The 14,855-nt window shown below is 38.5% G+C and overlaps 1 protein-coding gene across 1 annotated transcript in view; it reads left to right on the forward strand.

Moving 5' to 3' along the window:
* Positions 1 to 14,654, forward strand: part of LOC124615774 (spatacsin) — a 395,474-nt gene extending 380,820 nt beyond the window's left edge. Inside the window, exons 33-35 of the mRNA XM_047143873.1 lie at positions 2,730 to 2,887; positions 2,982 to 3,143; positions 12,197 to 14,654. Coding sequence (XP_046999829.1) covers positions 2,730 to 2,887; positions 2,982 to 3,143; positions 12,197 to 12,404 — 528 coding nt within the window. The 3' untranslated portion in view covers positions 12,405 to 14,654. The remainder of the gene's footprint in view (positions 1 to 2,729; positions 2,888 to 2,981; positions 3,144 to 12,196) is intronic.
* Positions 14,655 to 14,855: the final 201 nt, after the last annotated feature.

The raw sequence follows: 14,855 nt of genomic DNA on the forward strand, positions 1-14,855 counted from the left end.
AATTGCTTCGAATGTCTTCCTGTCGGGGCACCTTCGTTCTGGAAATCTGTCTCAATTCAAACGTACCGCACCACGGCTATTGCCCCGTGCTAATCCATACATCAAATGGGCATCTGCCAACTCTGCATTTGTAAACATTGCACTGACTGCAAAACCACGTTCGTGATGAACACTAACCTGTTGATGCTACGTACTGATGTGCTTGATGCTAGTACTCTAGAGCAATGAGTCACATGTCAACACAAGCACCGAAGTCAACATTACCTTCCTTCAATTGGGCCAACTGGTGGTGAATCGAGGAAGTACAGTACATACAGACAAAACTAAAATGAGCTCTAACATGGAAATTAAGCATTTCCAGACACATGTCCACATAACATCTTTTCTTTATTTGTGTGTGAGGAATGTTTCCTGAAAGTTTGGCGTACCTTTTTGTAACACCCTGTAGATCAATTAATTATAAGACTAATACACATATGGCCCATGGTGCCACCCCATAATGTCAGTATTGTCTCGGCAGCCATAATGTTTGATGACCACTGCCTTAGTTTGTTCCAATGCTGCCTTATGTAGCTAGGGCATCTGTGCCCGCACTAAACATGCTCGTGGGCAGGGGCAGGTGGTGTAGGCTACCCATCAGATGGTGTCTTGCTTATGCATGACCTGCTTGGCCACCCTTGACTCCCGGCATTCAGTCGGTGGAATACGATCATGTACACTGTGTCTCAACTGCAAGACTGCCTGCGCATCACTTGTTTGTCCACCCCTGCCCACCTGTGCCTGTGCCCATCCAGCTGCTCCTGGGAGGGCATATGAGCTGAAACAGCCTAGTATATACCTAATAAGGGCATCAAAATAATGCAGGAACTGTACAATAGACCAAGGGAAACACATTACCTATTATCTTGGCATATTGGTGCTTGATTATTCTTGAATCTTTAACCTTTTCTGTATGATATGACAAGTTTCATCAGATTATCATCTCAGTGGCAGGTGATGAGCAGTTTACACAGAGACGTCCTTTCACTCTACCAGAAAGTGTTGTATATAAAGTTGGGTACTGTAAATTTGGGTACCTATTAAATACTGTATGTTGAATCAGTGCTAGTCTGGTTACATCAAAGTAACACCTCTCTCCTACCGTCCAGTTACTCCCAGAGACACTCCTCTGTATTTAGCCATCTGGAAGACAGAAACTGATTTAGACAGGCTACACAGGTTAGAATAAGAAGTGGAGTTTATTTGAAATGAAAACTCCTGCCAAATGACTTAATTGACAATGACTCAGTGCTAGAAGGCTAGACCCCTGCCTTTTGTCATTGTGCTCTTGCTGGCTGACCTACTCAGGCAAAACAAATCTCATGGTTTGTCCTAGAGGTTCAACCTACCAGTACCTTTATCCCACTTACGTAGTCCGCAGCTCGTGGTAGTGCGGTAGCGTTCTCGCTTCCCGTTCCCGGGTTCGATTCCCGGTGGGGTCAGGGATTTTCTCTGCCTCGTGATGACTGGGTGTTGTGTACTGTCCTTAGGTTAGTTAGGTTTAAGTAATTCTAAGTTCTAGGGGACTGATGACCATAGATGTTAAGTTCCATAGTGCTCAGAGCCATTTGAACCTACTTTCCTAACTCAGCAGACTCCCATTCACATTTTACATTTTAGTCAGCCAGCATCTGGAGAGAGAGAGAGAGAGAGAGAGAGAGAGAGAGAGAGAGAGAGAGAATGTCCGAACTCAGCAGACTCCCATTCACATCTTAGTCAGCCAGCATCTGGGGGGGGGGGGGGGGGGGGGAGAGAGATAGAGAGAGAGAGAGAGAGAGAGAGAGAGAGAGAGAGAGAGAGAGAGAATGGTAGAGAATAGAGAAAAGTGTAGCCACACCCCATGATCTGTTTCCAAACTGAAACCTTCTTTCTACAGTTGAGGGTATATTGTGAAAGTTTCATTCTGGATTGGGAGAGTGACCCTAAGCACATTTTCCTCCATAAGAGTCACTCAGACTCTGTTTGGAAAGAGAATGAAGCAAAGGTTCTTGGCAGTGAAAAATCTCCTGGTTGTCATTGTGGGGTACAATTGTTCTCTTATTGAAATGTTCATAATTGGATTGCATAGCAGTTTACATCAGTAGCATTATGCGACATGCTGTCTGCTGTTGCCTGGGCCTTCATAATGTGACAGAAACCACATTTCGTAGGGCATGCTGAGACAAAAATGGACAGCATGTTGCCAACAGGACTGCTGATGCAAGACATTCTGTTGTTTGATTGTGAACATGACACACAGAAAAATTTGAACAATGATAAACTAAAAACTAAAATTCTGTACCAGATTAGCAACAATTTTCATATGCTTTGTTATATATTTTCACTTAGAATTCTGTGAAAACAGAAGTTCTGCCTCATTTTGCTAGCTTATCAATTGCTCAACAGAGGCATCATTTTGAGAGGGATGTCAGTCAGATATGAATCATGCCTTTAAACTGTATTTTTTACCAGGAATTTACTTCTATGACACTAATTAATTTGCAGTGACAGACTAAATTTGGGCTTAATTGATTACTTTTTCCAGATGCGTCTCAGTGAATAATATTGTTTGATGGAAGTAGTCTCATTTTATTCCACTACTGATGACATTTGTAAAAAAGTTACATTGATTATATGTAGCAATGATGTCTATATAATCAAAGATATCTGTTTAATCAAAATGTAATTTTGATTTATTCTTTATATGACAGGCTAACAAACTCATAAAAGCTATGGCAATAGCTCATAAAGCAGAGCTAGTTGCTCTCCAAATATCTTTACTGAATTCTGTGCCTGCAGGCCAGTTGGTGAATTTATTGATTAACTTGACTGCAATGGAAGTTTCTGATGTGATAGTTAACAAATTGAGGTAATATTTTCGTTGCTGGCTATCTTCTGATTGTTTCACCATACTATGATAACTCTAATAGTGATATAGATAAACTCGTCATTCTGTATTACAGCTTCCCACAAGCTTGCATTTTAGCCCGGGCTTACAACCATCCAACTGACTGGGGAGCAGTGCTGTACCAGCATTGCATTGTCAACAGAGAGGCAACATATTTCTCAGAATTTACCCACAGCATGACACTCACAACTGCTCATGTAGAGGATATAGCTAGAAGGTGAGAAACAAAATAATTTTCTCGGAACTTTTTCAGTAAGAGTGTATGGTTGCTTTATGTTCCACTAGTCATGTGTTGCTTTAAATGTTATCAAGACAACATAGGTAACTGTGTTGTGTTTGCTAGTTTAAGAAACATCAGAGTAATATATTTTCTTAATTTCGTTCATCATATTTGAATTTTCAGGAAAGCTTTTAACTGTGTCATTCATGATTTAAATAATGAAAACTGCATGAGTTACTTATTTTTTTGATGCTTAGCACAATGCTTTTCCAGAGTTTATGCTAGTTTCCTAGTGCATTTGTGCACTTGTTTACATGAATTTCTAACATCATTGACATTTGAAAACTCTCAAAGATTCATTTTGTCTGATTTTCTGATTGCAGTCTAACTTCAAAAAGATGCAAGGAAGGCAGAAAATCACAGTGCAGATATCATCAAACATATCCATGTAAACAAATACACAAAAGCAATTGAAAACGAAAATAAATTCTTGAAACACATTGTGCTAAGCATAAAAAAATAAGTAAATGGTACAGTTTTCATTATTTAAATCATGAATATATTTTCTGTTTGTTGTCCTCCATAATGTTGAGAAATGACTTCACATAACAGTGTATGTTGGTGCTAAAAGTATTCTTTAACAAGGGACCAGTTTCACTGAGAGTCCATTTCCTAGCAGAATTTTCTAGTACAAACATCATGAATACAGAGACTGCAGGTGTAAAAGGATGCTATGTTTCAAAATTGTAGCAAAAATACAAGCAATACTTGCAGCTTGTGTTAACAGCGAGCGTTATTGTTTAATATAATGACATTGAAAGAGAAGCACAATGTCGAAAACTCAGTAGCATACCGTGTTACGTGATGTTTCTAAAATCACAGTAATAGCTTCCATATAGTCGTACAAATACAGATTCTGCCAAGATGTCAACTTCTGCAACTGATGCTGCTTCCGCTGTATCACAACAATATTATATTAACAGAATCTTCTGTCAGTTCTTGGTAGAACAACATTATAGTAAATGTATAGCACTAGTTTGCTATTGCTCTACAATATTGTAGAGCAAAAGCAAACTGGTGCTTCTCGTTTATCACAACGATATTATTTGAAAACTGTTATGGGACTTGGTAGATAAACAAAAACAGGTATTATGCTACACTATAGCACGGCAGTTTTAAGTGGGGAGTGTTTTTAACTAGGTTTTGTGTAAGATATTGGTAGATGGATGGATGGATGGATATGGTGTTATGGGCACTCAACAGTGTAGTCTTTAGCGCCTGAATACTGGTAAAGGTCAGGCCAACCATAGCAGACAATTGCACAGTACACTATCAAATGCTTTGTGTACTCCAATTTGCTTTGTGTTGTGGAATTTTTTTTTTCTTATTGTGAAGAGGTTAATCCTGGCGCATTGCATGCAACTCTCACCACATCAACAGGAATCAGTGATCCTGATGACTGTTATGTCAGTTTTGCTTTCGTGGAAGCACAGAACGCAGACATAGGATGGCAGTCTTTCCACAGGGAGCTTGGACTTATTCCCCTGCACTGCTCCTCTCCCCTCAGGCAGTCTCAGTTCCCGTTTCTTGACAGCGGCAGCTGACTGCCACAATATACTGTCTGCATATAATGCATCCCTGTCTTCACCAGATTGAAATGATAATATTATACATATGTGAAGCAGCTTTACTGAAAACAAGCATGAAGTTAATGTTGTTTCTGGGGAGTGGGTGGGGATCGTAAAAAGTTACAACTCCTGAGCTGCATTCCAGTGACAGGACTATTTCATCCATCATATGCTTTACCTACTAGCTGTTTTCATATTTTGTGGATAGTTCTAATGAAATTAAATTGAGTTTTACTGTTTTGTTTTTAAAAATGAATACTTGGAGCATATGCATCAATATGCTCTTGAGAGTCATTTATGGAGACTGGTGTATTTGACCAGAAACAAGTTGTACCAGAAAGATATACACTGATCAGACAGCACTTTATGACCACCGACCGACTATCAATATAAAACTGTCTAGGCAATAGCAGTATCACCTGGTGAGGAATGACTGCTAGTCAAACACATGCACGGTGCACGTAGTACCAGTGAGCATGCTGTCAATGTGTAGAATGGGGAAGGCGCACGATCCACCTGAGTTTGACTGAGGGCAAATTTTGATGGCCTGGAGGCTTGATATGAGCATTTCTGAAACTGCATGACTTTTCAGTTGGTTGAGGAGTGCTGTAGTTTCTTCAAAATGTGGTGAAACCAATATCAAACCATGTCCAGACGTCGTGGGGTGGGTGATCACTCCTCGTTACAGATGCAGATGATGTAGGCTGGGAAGACTGGTAAAACAGGACAGGCGGTGAACAGCGGCGGTACTAACATCAGTCTTTAAAGCTGGGTAGAGTACAAGTGGGTCTTAACACACTGTGCACCAAACACTCCTAACGATGGGCCTCCACAGCTGATGACCCATGCACGTGCCAGTGTTAACAACATGACGTCAGCAGCTACGAATGAAATTGGCATGTGACCATCGACACTGGATGTTGGCGCACTGGCAGAGCTTTGTATGGTCTGATGGCTCCTGATACCCTCTTCATCATGCTGGTGGGAGGGCATGAATCCAGTGACTTCCAGGGGAACAAGTCCTTGACATCTGTACTGCAGAACAAGCTGGTGGTAGCTCCATTATGCTCTGGGGAATATTTGTGTGGGCATCCATGGGTCCATTGGAGCTTGTGCAAGGCACGATGATGGTCAAGGAGTATCGCACACTGGTTGCAGACCACTTACATCCCTTCATGACAATCATGTTTCCCAATGGCAGTGGCATTTTTCAACAAGATGACGCACTATTCACTAGGCCAGGAGTGTGATGGAGTGGTCGCCAGACCTGAACCGAATTGAATACATCTGGGATGTGATTGGATGTGGTGTCAGAGCTCATCGTCCCCTTCCCCAGAATTTATGGGAATTATGTGACTTGTGTGCAGATGTGGTGCCAGCTCCCTCCAGTGACCTATCAAGGCCTTATTCCTTCCATGCCCTGACATTTGGCCACTGTTATCCACACCAAAGGTGGACATACCGGCTGTTAGGTAGGCGGTTATAATGTTCTGGCTGATCAGTGTACATTGTTCTTAAAGTTCTGAAATAACGTCATTGTAAATTGAGATGTTTGGGTTTCTGATTGTTCTGATTTAACCAACTACTCGCTACTATGTTAAAATTTCATTCATATCATACCAGCTCCAACTTGTATGTACTCATCTTCTGTGCTGAGTACTTACATGCATTTACTGCATCATATTAAATTTTTCCAAAACTGAAGGCGACAGTGTATCATTCAAAACTAAATCCATCTGCTAACATTGCAAGGACTTAGCTTATGAGGTTAACCTAATATTTATCACGTGACCATCACCCCTCACCCTCATGAACCATGGACCTTGCCATTGGTTGGGAGGCTGGCATGCCTCAGCGATACAGATGGCCATACCGTAGGTGCAACCACAACGGAGGGGTATCTGTTGAGAGACCAGACAAACGTGTGGCTCCTGAAGAGGGGCAACAGCCTTTTCAGTAGTTGCAGGGGCAACAGTCTGGATGATTGGCTGATCTGGCCTTGTAACTCTAACCAAAACGGCCTTACTGTGATGGTACCGAGAACGGCTGAAAGCAAGGGGAAACTACAGCCATAATTTTTATCGAGGGTATGCAGCTATACTGTATGGTTAAATGATGATGGCATCCTCTTGGGTAAAATATTCTGGAGGTAAAATAGTCCCCCATTCAGATCTCCGGGCGGGGACTACTCAGGAGGACGTTGTTATCAGGAGAAAGAAAACTGGCATTCTATGGGTCGGAGCGTGGAATGTCAGATCCCTTAATCGGGCAGGTAGGTTAGAAAATTTAAAAAGGGAAATGGATAGGCTAAAGTTAGATATAGTGGGAATTAGTGAAGTTCGGTGGCAGGAGGAACAAGACTTTTGGTCAGGTGAATACAGGGTTATAAATACAAAATCAAATAGGGGTAATGCAGGAGTAGGTTTAATAATGAATAAAAAAATAGGAATGCGGGTAAGCTACTACAAACAGCATAGTGAACGCATTATTGTGGCCAAGATAGATACGAACCCCACGCCTACCACAGTAGTACAAGTTTATATGTCAACTAGCTCCCCACATGACAAAGAGATTGATGAAATGTATGATGAGGTAAAAGAAATTATTCAGATAGTGAAGGGAGACAAAAATTTAATAGTCATGGGTGACTGGAATTTGATAGTAGGAAAAGGTAGAGAAGGAAACGTAGTAGGTGAATATGGATGGGGGTAAGAAATGAAAGAGGAAGCTGCCTGGTAGAATTTTGCACAGAGCATAACTTAATCATAGCTAACACATGGTTCAAGAATCATGAAAGAAGGTTGTATACATGGAAGAAGCCCAGAGATACTGAAAGGTTTCAGATAGATTATATAATGGTAAGACAGACATTTAGGAACCAGACTTTAAATTGTAAGACATTTCCAGGTGCGTATGTGGACTCTGACCACAATCTATTGGTTATGAAATGTAGAGTAAAACTGAAGAAACTGCAAAAAAGTTGGGAATTTAAGAAAATGGGACCTACATAAACTGACAGAACCAGAAGTTGTAGAAAGTTTCAGGGAGAGAATTAGGGAGAAAGAAATACAATAGAAGAAGAATGGTTAGGTACAAAGAGGAGGGCTAATAGAAATCCTTGGGTAACAGAAGAGATACTGACTTTAATTGATGAAAGGAGAAAATGAAGCAGGCAAAAAGGAATACAAACATGTCAAAAATGAGATCGACAGGAAATGCAAAATGGCTAAGCAGGGATGGCTAGAGGACAAATGTTAGGATGCAGAGGCATATATCACTAGGGGTAAGATAGATACTGTCTACAGGAAAATTAAAGAGAGCTTTGGAGGACAGAGAACCATTTGCATGAATATCAAGAGCTCAGATGGAAACCCAGTTGTAAACAAAGAAGGGAAAGCAGAACGGTGGAAGGAGTATATAGAGGGTCTATATAATGGTGATGTTCTTGAGGACAATATTATGGAAATGGAAGAGAATGTAGATGAAGATGAAATGGGAGATATGATACTGCGTGAAGAGTCTGACAGAACGCTGGAAGACCTAAGTCGAAACTAGGCCTCAGGAGTAGACAACATAGCCTTGGTAGAGCCAGCCCTGACAAAACTCTACCATCTAGTGAGCAAGATGTATGAGACTGGTGAAATACCCTCAGACTTCAAGAAGAATATAATAATTCCAATCCCAAAGAAAGCAGGTGTTGACAGATGTGAAAATTACCAAACTATCAGTGTAATAAGCCATGGCTGCAAAATACTAACACGAATTCTTTACAGACGATGGAAAAACTGGTAGAAGCCAACCTTGGGGAAGATCAGTTTGGATTCCATAGAAATGTTGGAACACGTGAGGCAATACTGACCCTACAACTTATCGTAGAAAATAGATTAAGGAAAGACAAACCTACGTTTCTAGCATTTGTAGACTTAGAGAAAGCTTTTGTCAATGTTGAGTGGAATACTCTCTTTCAAATCTTGAAGGTGGCAGTGGTAAAATACAGGGAGTGATAGGCTATTTACAATTTGTACATAAACTAGACGGCAGTTATAAGAGTCGAGGGGGCATGAAGGGGAAGCAGTGGTTGGGAAGAGAGTGAGACAGGGTTGTAGCCTATCCCCAATGTTATTCAATCTGTATGTTGAGCAAGCACTAAAGGAAACAAAAGAAAAATTTGGAGTAGGAATTAAAATCCATGGAGAAGAAATAAAAACTTTGAGGTTCGCCGATGACACTGTAATTCTGTCAGAGACAGCAAAGGACCTGGAAGAGCAGCTGAGGGGAATAGACAGTGTCTTGAAAGGAGGATATAAGATGAACATCAACAAAAGCAAAACAAGGATAATGAAATGTAGTCGAATTAAATCGGTTGATGCTAAGGAATTAGATTAGGAAATCAGACGCTTAAAGTTGTAAATGATTTTTGCTATTTGGGGAGCAAAATAACTGATGATGGTCAAAGTAGAGAGGATATAAAATGTAGACTGCCAATGGCAAGGAAGGTGTTTCTGAAGAAGAGAAATTTGTTAACCTCGAGTTTAGGTGTAAGTGTCAGGAGTTGTTTCTGAAAGTATTTGTATGGAGTGTAACCATGTATGGAAGTGAAACATGGGCAATAAATAGTTTAGACAAGAAGAGAATAGAAGCTTTCGAAATGTGGTGCTGTAGAAGAATGCTGAAGATTAGATGGGTAGATCACATAACTAATGAGGAGGTATTGAAGAGAATTGGGGAGAAGAGAAATATGTGGCACAACTTACCTAGAAGATGGGATCAGTTGGTAGGACATATTCTGAGGCATCAAGGGATCACCAGTTTAGTATTGGAGGGCAGCATGGAGGGTAAAAATCGTAGAGGGAGTCCAAGAGATGAATACACTAAACAGGTTCAGAAGGATGTAGGTTGCAGTAGGTACTGGGAGATGAAGAAGCTTGCCTAGGGTAGAGTAGCATGGAGAGCTGCATCAAACCAGTCTCTGGACTGAAGACCACAACAACAACAACAATATTTATCATGTCTTATGTGACTCAGGATATAACAGTCTTACCTCTCAAAGAAGAGAATGATTGGAAAATGTTTGTCTATGTACCAGGTTCCTAGACAGTATGAAAGAGTGCCTAATATTGAAATAGTGACATCAGATTAGAGAGGAAAATTTTAGAAGCAATAAATAGCAGATAAAGCAGATACTTGTAATGGCAACGATAGGTTGAATTAGAAGAGGAGGCAATACACAAATTATCAGCAGACAGAGAAAACTAAGAAGATAATTTAAGGCTGACAAGACAAGTGCAGTTTTTACAATGTTATTATTCTCAAAAGAAAAAAAAGGCTCTAAGTACTATGGGACGTAACATCTGAGGTCATCAGTCCCTAACCAACTTAAGGACTTCACACACATCCATGCCCTAGGCAGGATTCAAACCTGCGACCGTAGCAGCGGTGTGGTTCCAGGTTGAAGCACCTAGAACTGCTTGGCCACAGTGCCTGGCTTATTATTCTCGTGGGTTTAAGTAAAGATGAATGATCATATGTGTCACATCACTTAATAATTATGGCTGCGTAGACAGTGGAAGATTGTTCTCTTCCTTTCCTTTGACTTCTGTGTCTACTGTTTCACAATGACATGCCTCAGACCACATCTTTGGTTTCCAGTTCTTGGTTACAATAGATTGAAATCAATTCAGTAACACTAGACTGTGACTCAATTAAACCATTTACATTCTTTTATAGCACAAAACTTCCAATCTCCTTTGAGCAGTTTTGTGAAAGTACACTTTACATAGCAACATGCTTCATTAATAAAAAAACGTTCTACCCTCATTGGGCACTCTAATAAGTGGTTCCTCAACTCCCAGCATCACGTATATATGTCATTTGTTTGTAAAATGTAATTTTACTTTGATTTAACAGTTGATGAAACACAAGACCTGTCAGCAGAAAGTTCTAACAAAATGCAAATAATTTTGAAGTAAATGAAACAATACACCAAATATTAGATGCATTGAGTCATTGACAGGCACACAGACAAGAGTGACAACTTCACTAGCTTTCAGACAAATCTTCTTTTCTTTTTTGAAGTTAGAGTAAAATGCTTATTCTTCTGGTGTGTGTGTGTGTGTGTGTGTGTGTGTGTGTGTGTGTGTGTGTGTGAGAGAGAGAGAGAGAGAGAGAGAGAGAGAGAGAGAGAGTGACTTCTGGTCTTGTTTGTCAACTGTAGAATTGTGAATAGGCTGGCTAGATATCAGTGGCCAACATCAGGGCAATGACCCAAAAATTATTGTAGCTGTCTTCTTTTTATGCTCAACAGTATACTATTTCATACTGGGAAATTGGTGCTCTCATTCCGAACTTATATTGTGGAGAATTCTAACCTTTTTTGCCTGTAAACACAATTAATCAGAGCAATCACTTGAAAATTAACTATTTAACTGCCTTCTGGAGAGTAGCATGATTTACATATGTGGAAGACCAAGAAAATCTTTATGTATTTTGACTTATCTATGTGATAAGCAAGCTGAAGCATTTGGGCTGATATCTGGCATCCTCCAGAATCTAGGTTAAAGCTCTGCTGCAATATTTAACAATGCTTGACATCCTGAGATCGATCAACTTACGAAGCTCCTGAACGTATCTGATTTTTTAGATTTCCATATGCATAAAAATGGTCTTCCTTTCAGTGGATCATTCCTCGCTAAAATGCATGTTGTAGTTTAATTGAATCTTATTATAGCCATAGCAGTGAATGTTTGATGTTGAATGAATACAGTGACTAAATGGTCAGTCAGAGGTAATAGCTATTAGGTCACTGCTGAGAATTGTAAAGTAAACACAATGTCTGTTTTGATACAATCTCTTTTTCCCCCTTTGCATAAATGTTATTATTTCAGAACCCTCATCATTAATATCATTTTCCATCCTCTAATTGTTTGTATGTGTAGCATGAAACTAGATCTCATACAAACATCTTCTTTCAAAATATGGGTTCTTTCAATGGGCAAATAGAAATTATTCGAGAGCTAAAGAAATAACTGACTTATGTAGGTAAAATGAGGCAATATCAATGAGAGATTCCTTTATATAATAAAAGGAAGAAAAAAGACTAGTATTAAAAGGGTTAGCTGTGCAATTATTTAGTATGGTTAAGACTTAGGTCAAAAGACAGCCTTAAGAACAAGTTAAGTGGATTATAAACAACAAAGCAGTATGTCATTTTATTGTTTCCATTGACTGTAATTTAACAGCAGAAATACATATCTCTTGTACAGTATCAGATTGACTTCTTCTGTGACTTTCTGCAGGCTTGTATAAATTCGTTGTATTGTTACTTGTGTTATTGTTCTGGAATTTCATGACAAGTCATTGTGCAATTTTTTTAATTCCATGGAATATTTGGTTTTCCTAGATATTCTTTTTTTCTGGTTTCAGATTCCAGATGGAGCCAAATGTGACACAGGACATGGCACAAGAAATGAAAAAATTCATTTTACATGCTCCTAGTGTTGAAGTCAGATATCGAATTGCCAGTCAGCTGGGATTCAAAGACATTATTCAGAGTCTTCTTAATGGGCCTGAGGTAGCATATCTGAAAGACACTATATGGAGAAAAGGTTTTAGAAGACATAACGTTCTATAAGATTAGAAAGAATTTTGTGATCAATTATTGCGCACGTCACAGACTTCCTGTTGCCAGGATAAGATATTACCATTACTGACCCATATTATTTTATAAATTATTTATTCTTTATTTAACACGACACAGGAAGTCATTTACCTAGAGAAATAATTAGTCATATCTCACCTAACATAGTGACATTTGTGCTAGATATGTAATTTCGTGTCTACAGTATTCATAATTGGGTCTGCAGGATAAACTGTGCCCTCACACTTGATTTTCAATTCTGCTAACACTAAACACAAGAGTTTTTGTTTACTTTAAACAGTAAAAGCAATTTAACATTATCTATGTGCATGCAGACCAATACCTTGAAGATGAAAGTTTTAATTCATCAGTATGCACATAAAAAAAGTACAACCATTCTTGTTCAAAGCAAGATGTGCTACCATATGTTTAGAACTTAACAGTGAGTACACTATACTTGCATGTGTTTCTCTATGTCTTAACACTTCATTTTTAAAATGACCAGAGATCTCTTCTCTCAAGAAATGTTTCATATTAGAACAATATTATGAAAAGGACAGCTGCTACTCATCACGTAATGGAGATGCTGAGTCACAGATAGGCACAAGAAAAAGACTTCGGAGATGGAACATACATACCCGCATTCACACAAATGCAACTCACACGCACATGACTGCAGTCTCTGGCTGCTGAGGCCACAGCAGCCAGAGACCATGGCCATGTGTATGTGTGAGTTGGATTTTCATGAATATGTTTTTGTACGTTCTGTTTCCGATGAAGGCCTTGTTGGCCAAAAGCTCATTTTCTGACAGTCTTTTTGTTGTGTTTATCTGTGACTCAGCTTCTGTGCTATATGGTGAGTAGCAACTATCCTTTTCATAATATTGTTACATTCCAACCTGGATTTTCTTGTAGAACATTTGCATTTTAAGGAAATTATATTTCAAATGACATGAAGTAAAGCACATTATAAATATTAATTAAAATGTTACTTACTCTGACTTTAATATCACCCTGGTTCCTTTTTATTACAAAACAAATTCGCCAGGTGGTATGAACAGGACAAGAGAAACACTTGTTTTCCGTAATGAATATATAGGTAATTTTAATAATAATGTTAATGACATATATTTCAGTTTAAATCTAAATATGAACATTGTACAGTACAGTGTTTGTAATTGACATTTCAATAACATCATGTAATTTTATTTTCTTATTTCATGTAAAGCATCACATTTTATAATCAATACACTGAAAAGTAACCATATTTGCGTACAAAAGTTTTTTACCTGGGGTAAAAGTTTGGTTTCTATGAGTCGATTCTCAAGTATGTTGTTTACATCACTCTAAAATATATGTATATGCTACACAAGACATTTTAACGTTGTTTAACATTATGAAGCTGTGAATACTGTCTACTACTCATAAGGAATGCTGTGACAGGCTTTCCACAAATAATGAAAAGAAAAGTGAAGGGGTGAATCATTCACTCCAATATATTTAAGAATAGTGGTTTGGTGTGTATATGCACCACACTGAAATTGGTAGAACTCTAGGAAGATACTGATTTGGTTGACTTGAATGTAACTTCTGCTTATCCAGTGAAATAGACTAGAAAGTGAAGGCAGACATGTTTATAGTGCTGAAAATGTTTGTGAGGATGTTTCAGTACTTTAATTCATTGTGCTCAATGTTATGTCCCACTTCATATTTTATGTAACCATAGGAAAAGATTAAAAACTGGTAACATTGTGAAAGTCATTTCATCAGCAGCACCCAGATTTTAATCATCAAGCTGCAAGATAATTTTGTTAATTTCTTAGAGTTACACAGCAATACCCTCTTGACAACAGATGTGGTATTACAATTACCAACAGATCATGGTTTCTTATTATAAGCTTCTGTACTTCAAATAGTGAGTAAGTTAGGAGTATGAAACTTTATACGCACAACAGTCAACTATGCATGCTGTGCCTTGTGCTATATTATTGTGATAAAATGATAATTAAGTGCCTTAATTTCAATAGTGTCTGAAGAATGACAACATTGAACAACAATATTGTACTGAATTCAAATATTGTACTGAAAAATCAAATTTTCCATGTTCCTATTAGTGTTTAATGAACTATAAATAAATACTTATGAATCTCCAAGTAGTTTGTATATACTGTTTTATGCATTTATATTATTAAGAAAGATTATGAGAGTGTTGCAAAAGTTCTAAAACACATAGACCAAAAATCTGTATCTTCAAAAAGCTGTATTTTATAATAAATAATTATATCTTATTATTTTGTATCATCACTTCGAAATTGGTGTATTCTCATATAAGTAAAATAAGGAAAGGCAACCACTACAGTGGATCGATGCATGGAGCACAGAAACACATAACAGAAAACAGCATTCACACTAGCTTTTGAGCGCTAACTCCTTTTCTAACAAAAG

This window comes from Schistocerca americana, chromosome 5 (assembly GCF_021461395.2).
Source record: "Schistocerca americana isolate TAMUIC-IGC-003095 chromosome 5, iqSchAmer2.1, whole genome shotgun sequence".
NCBI lineage: Eukaryota > Metazoa > Arthropoda > Insecta > Orthoptera > Acrididae > Schistocerca > Schistocerca americana.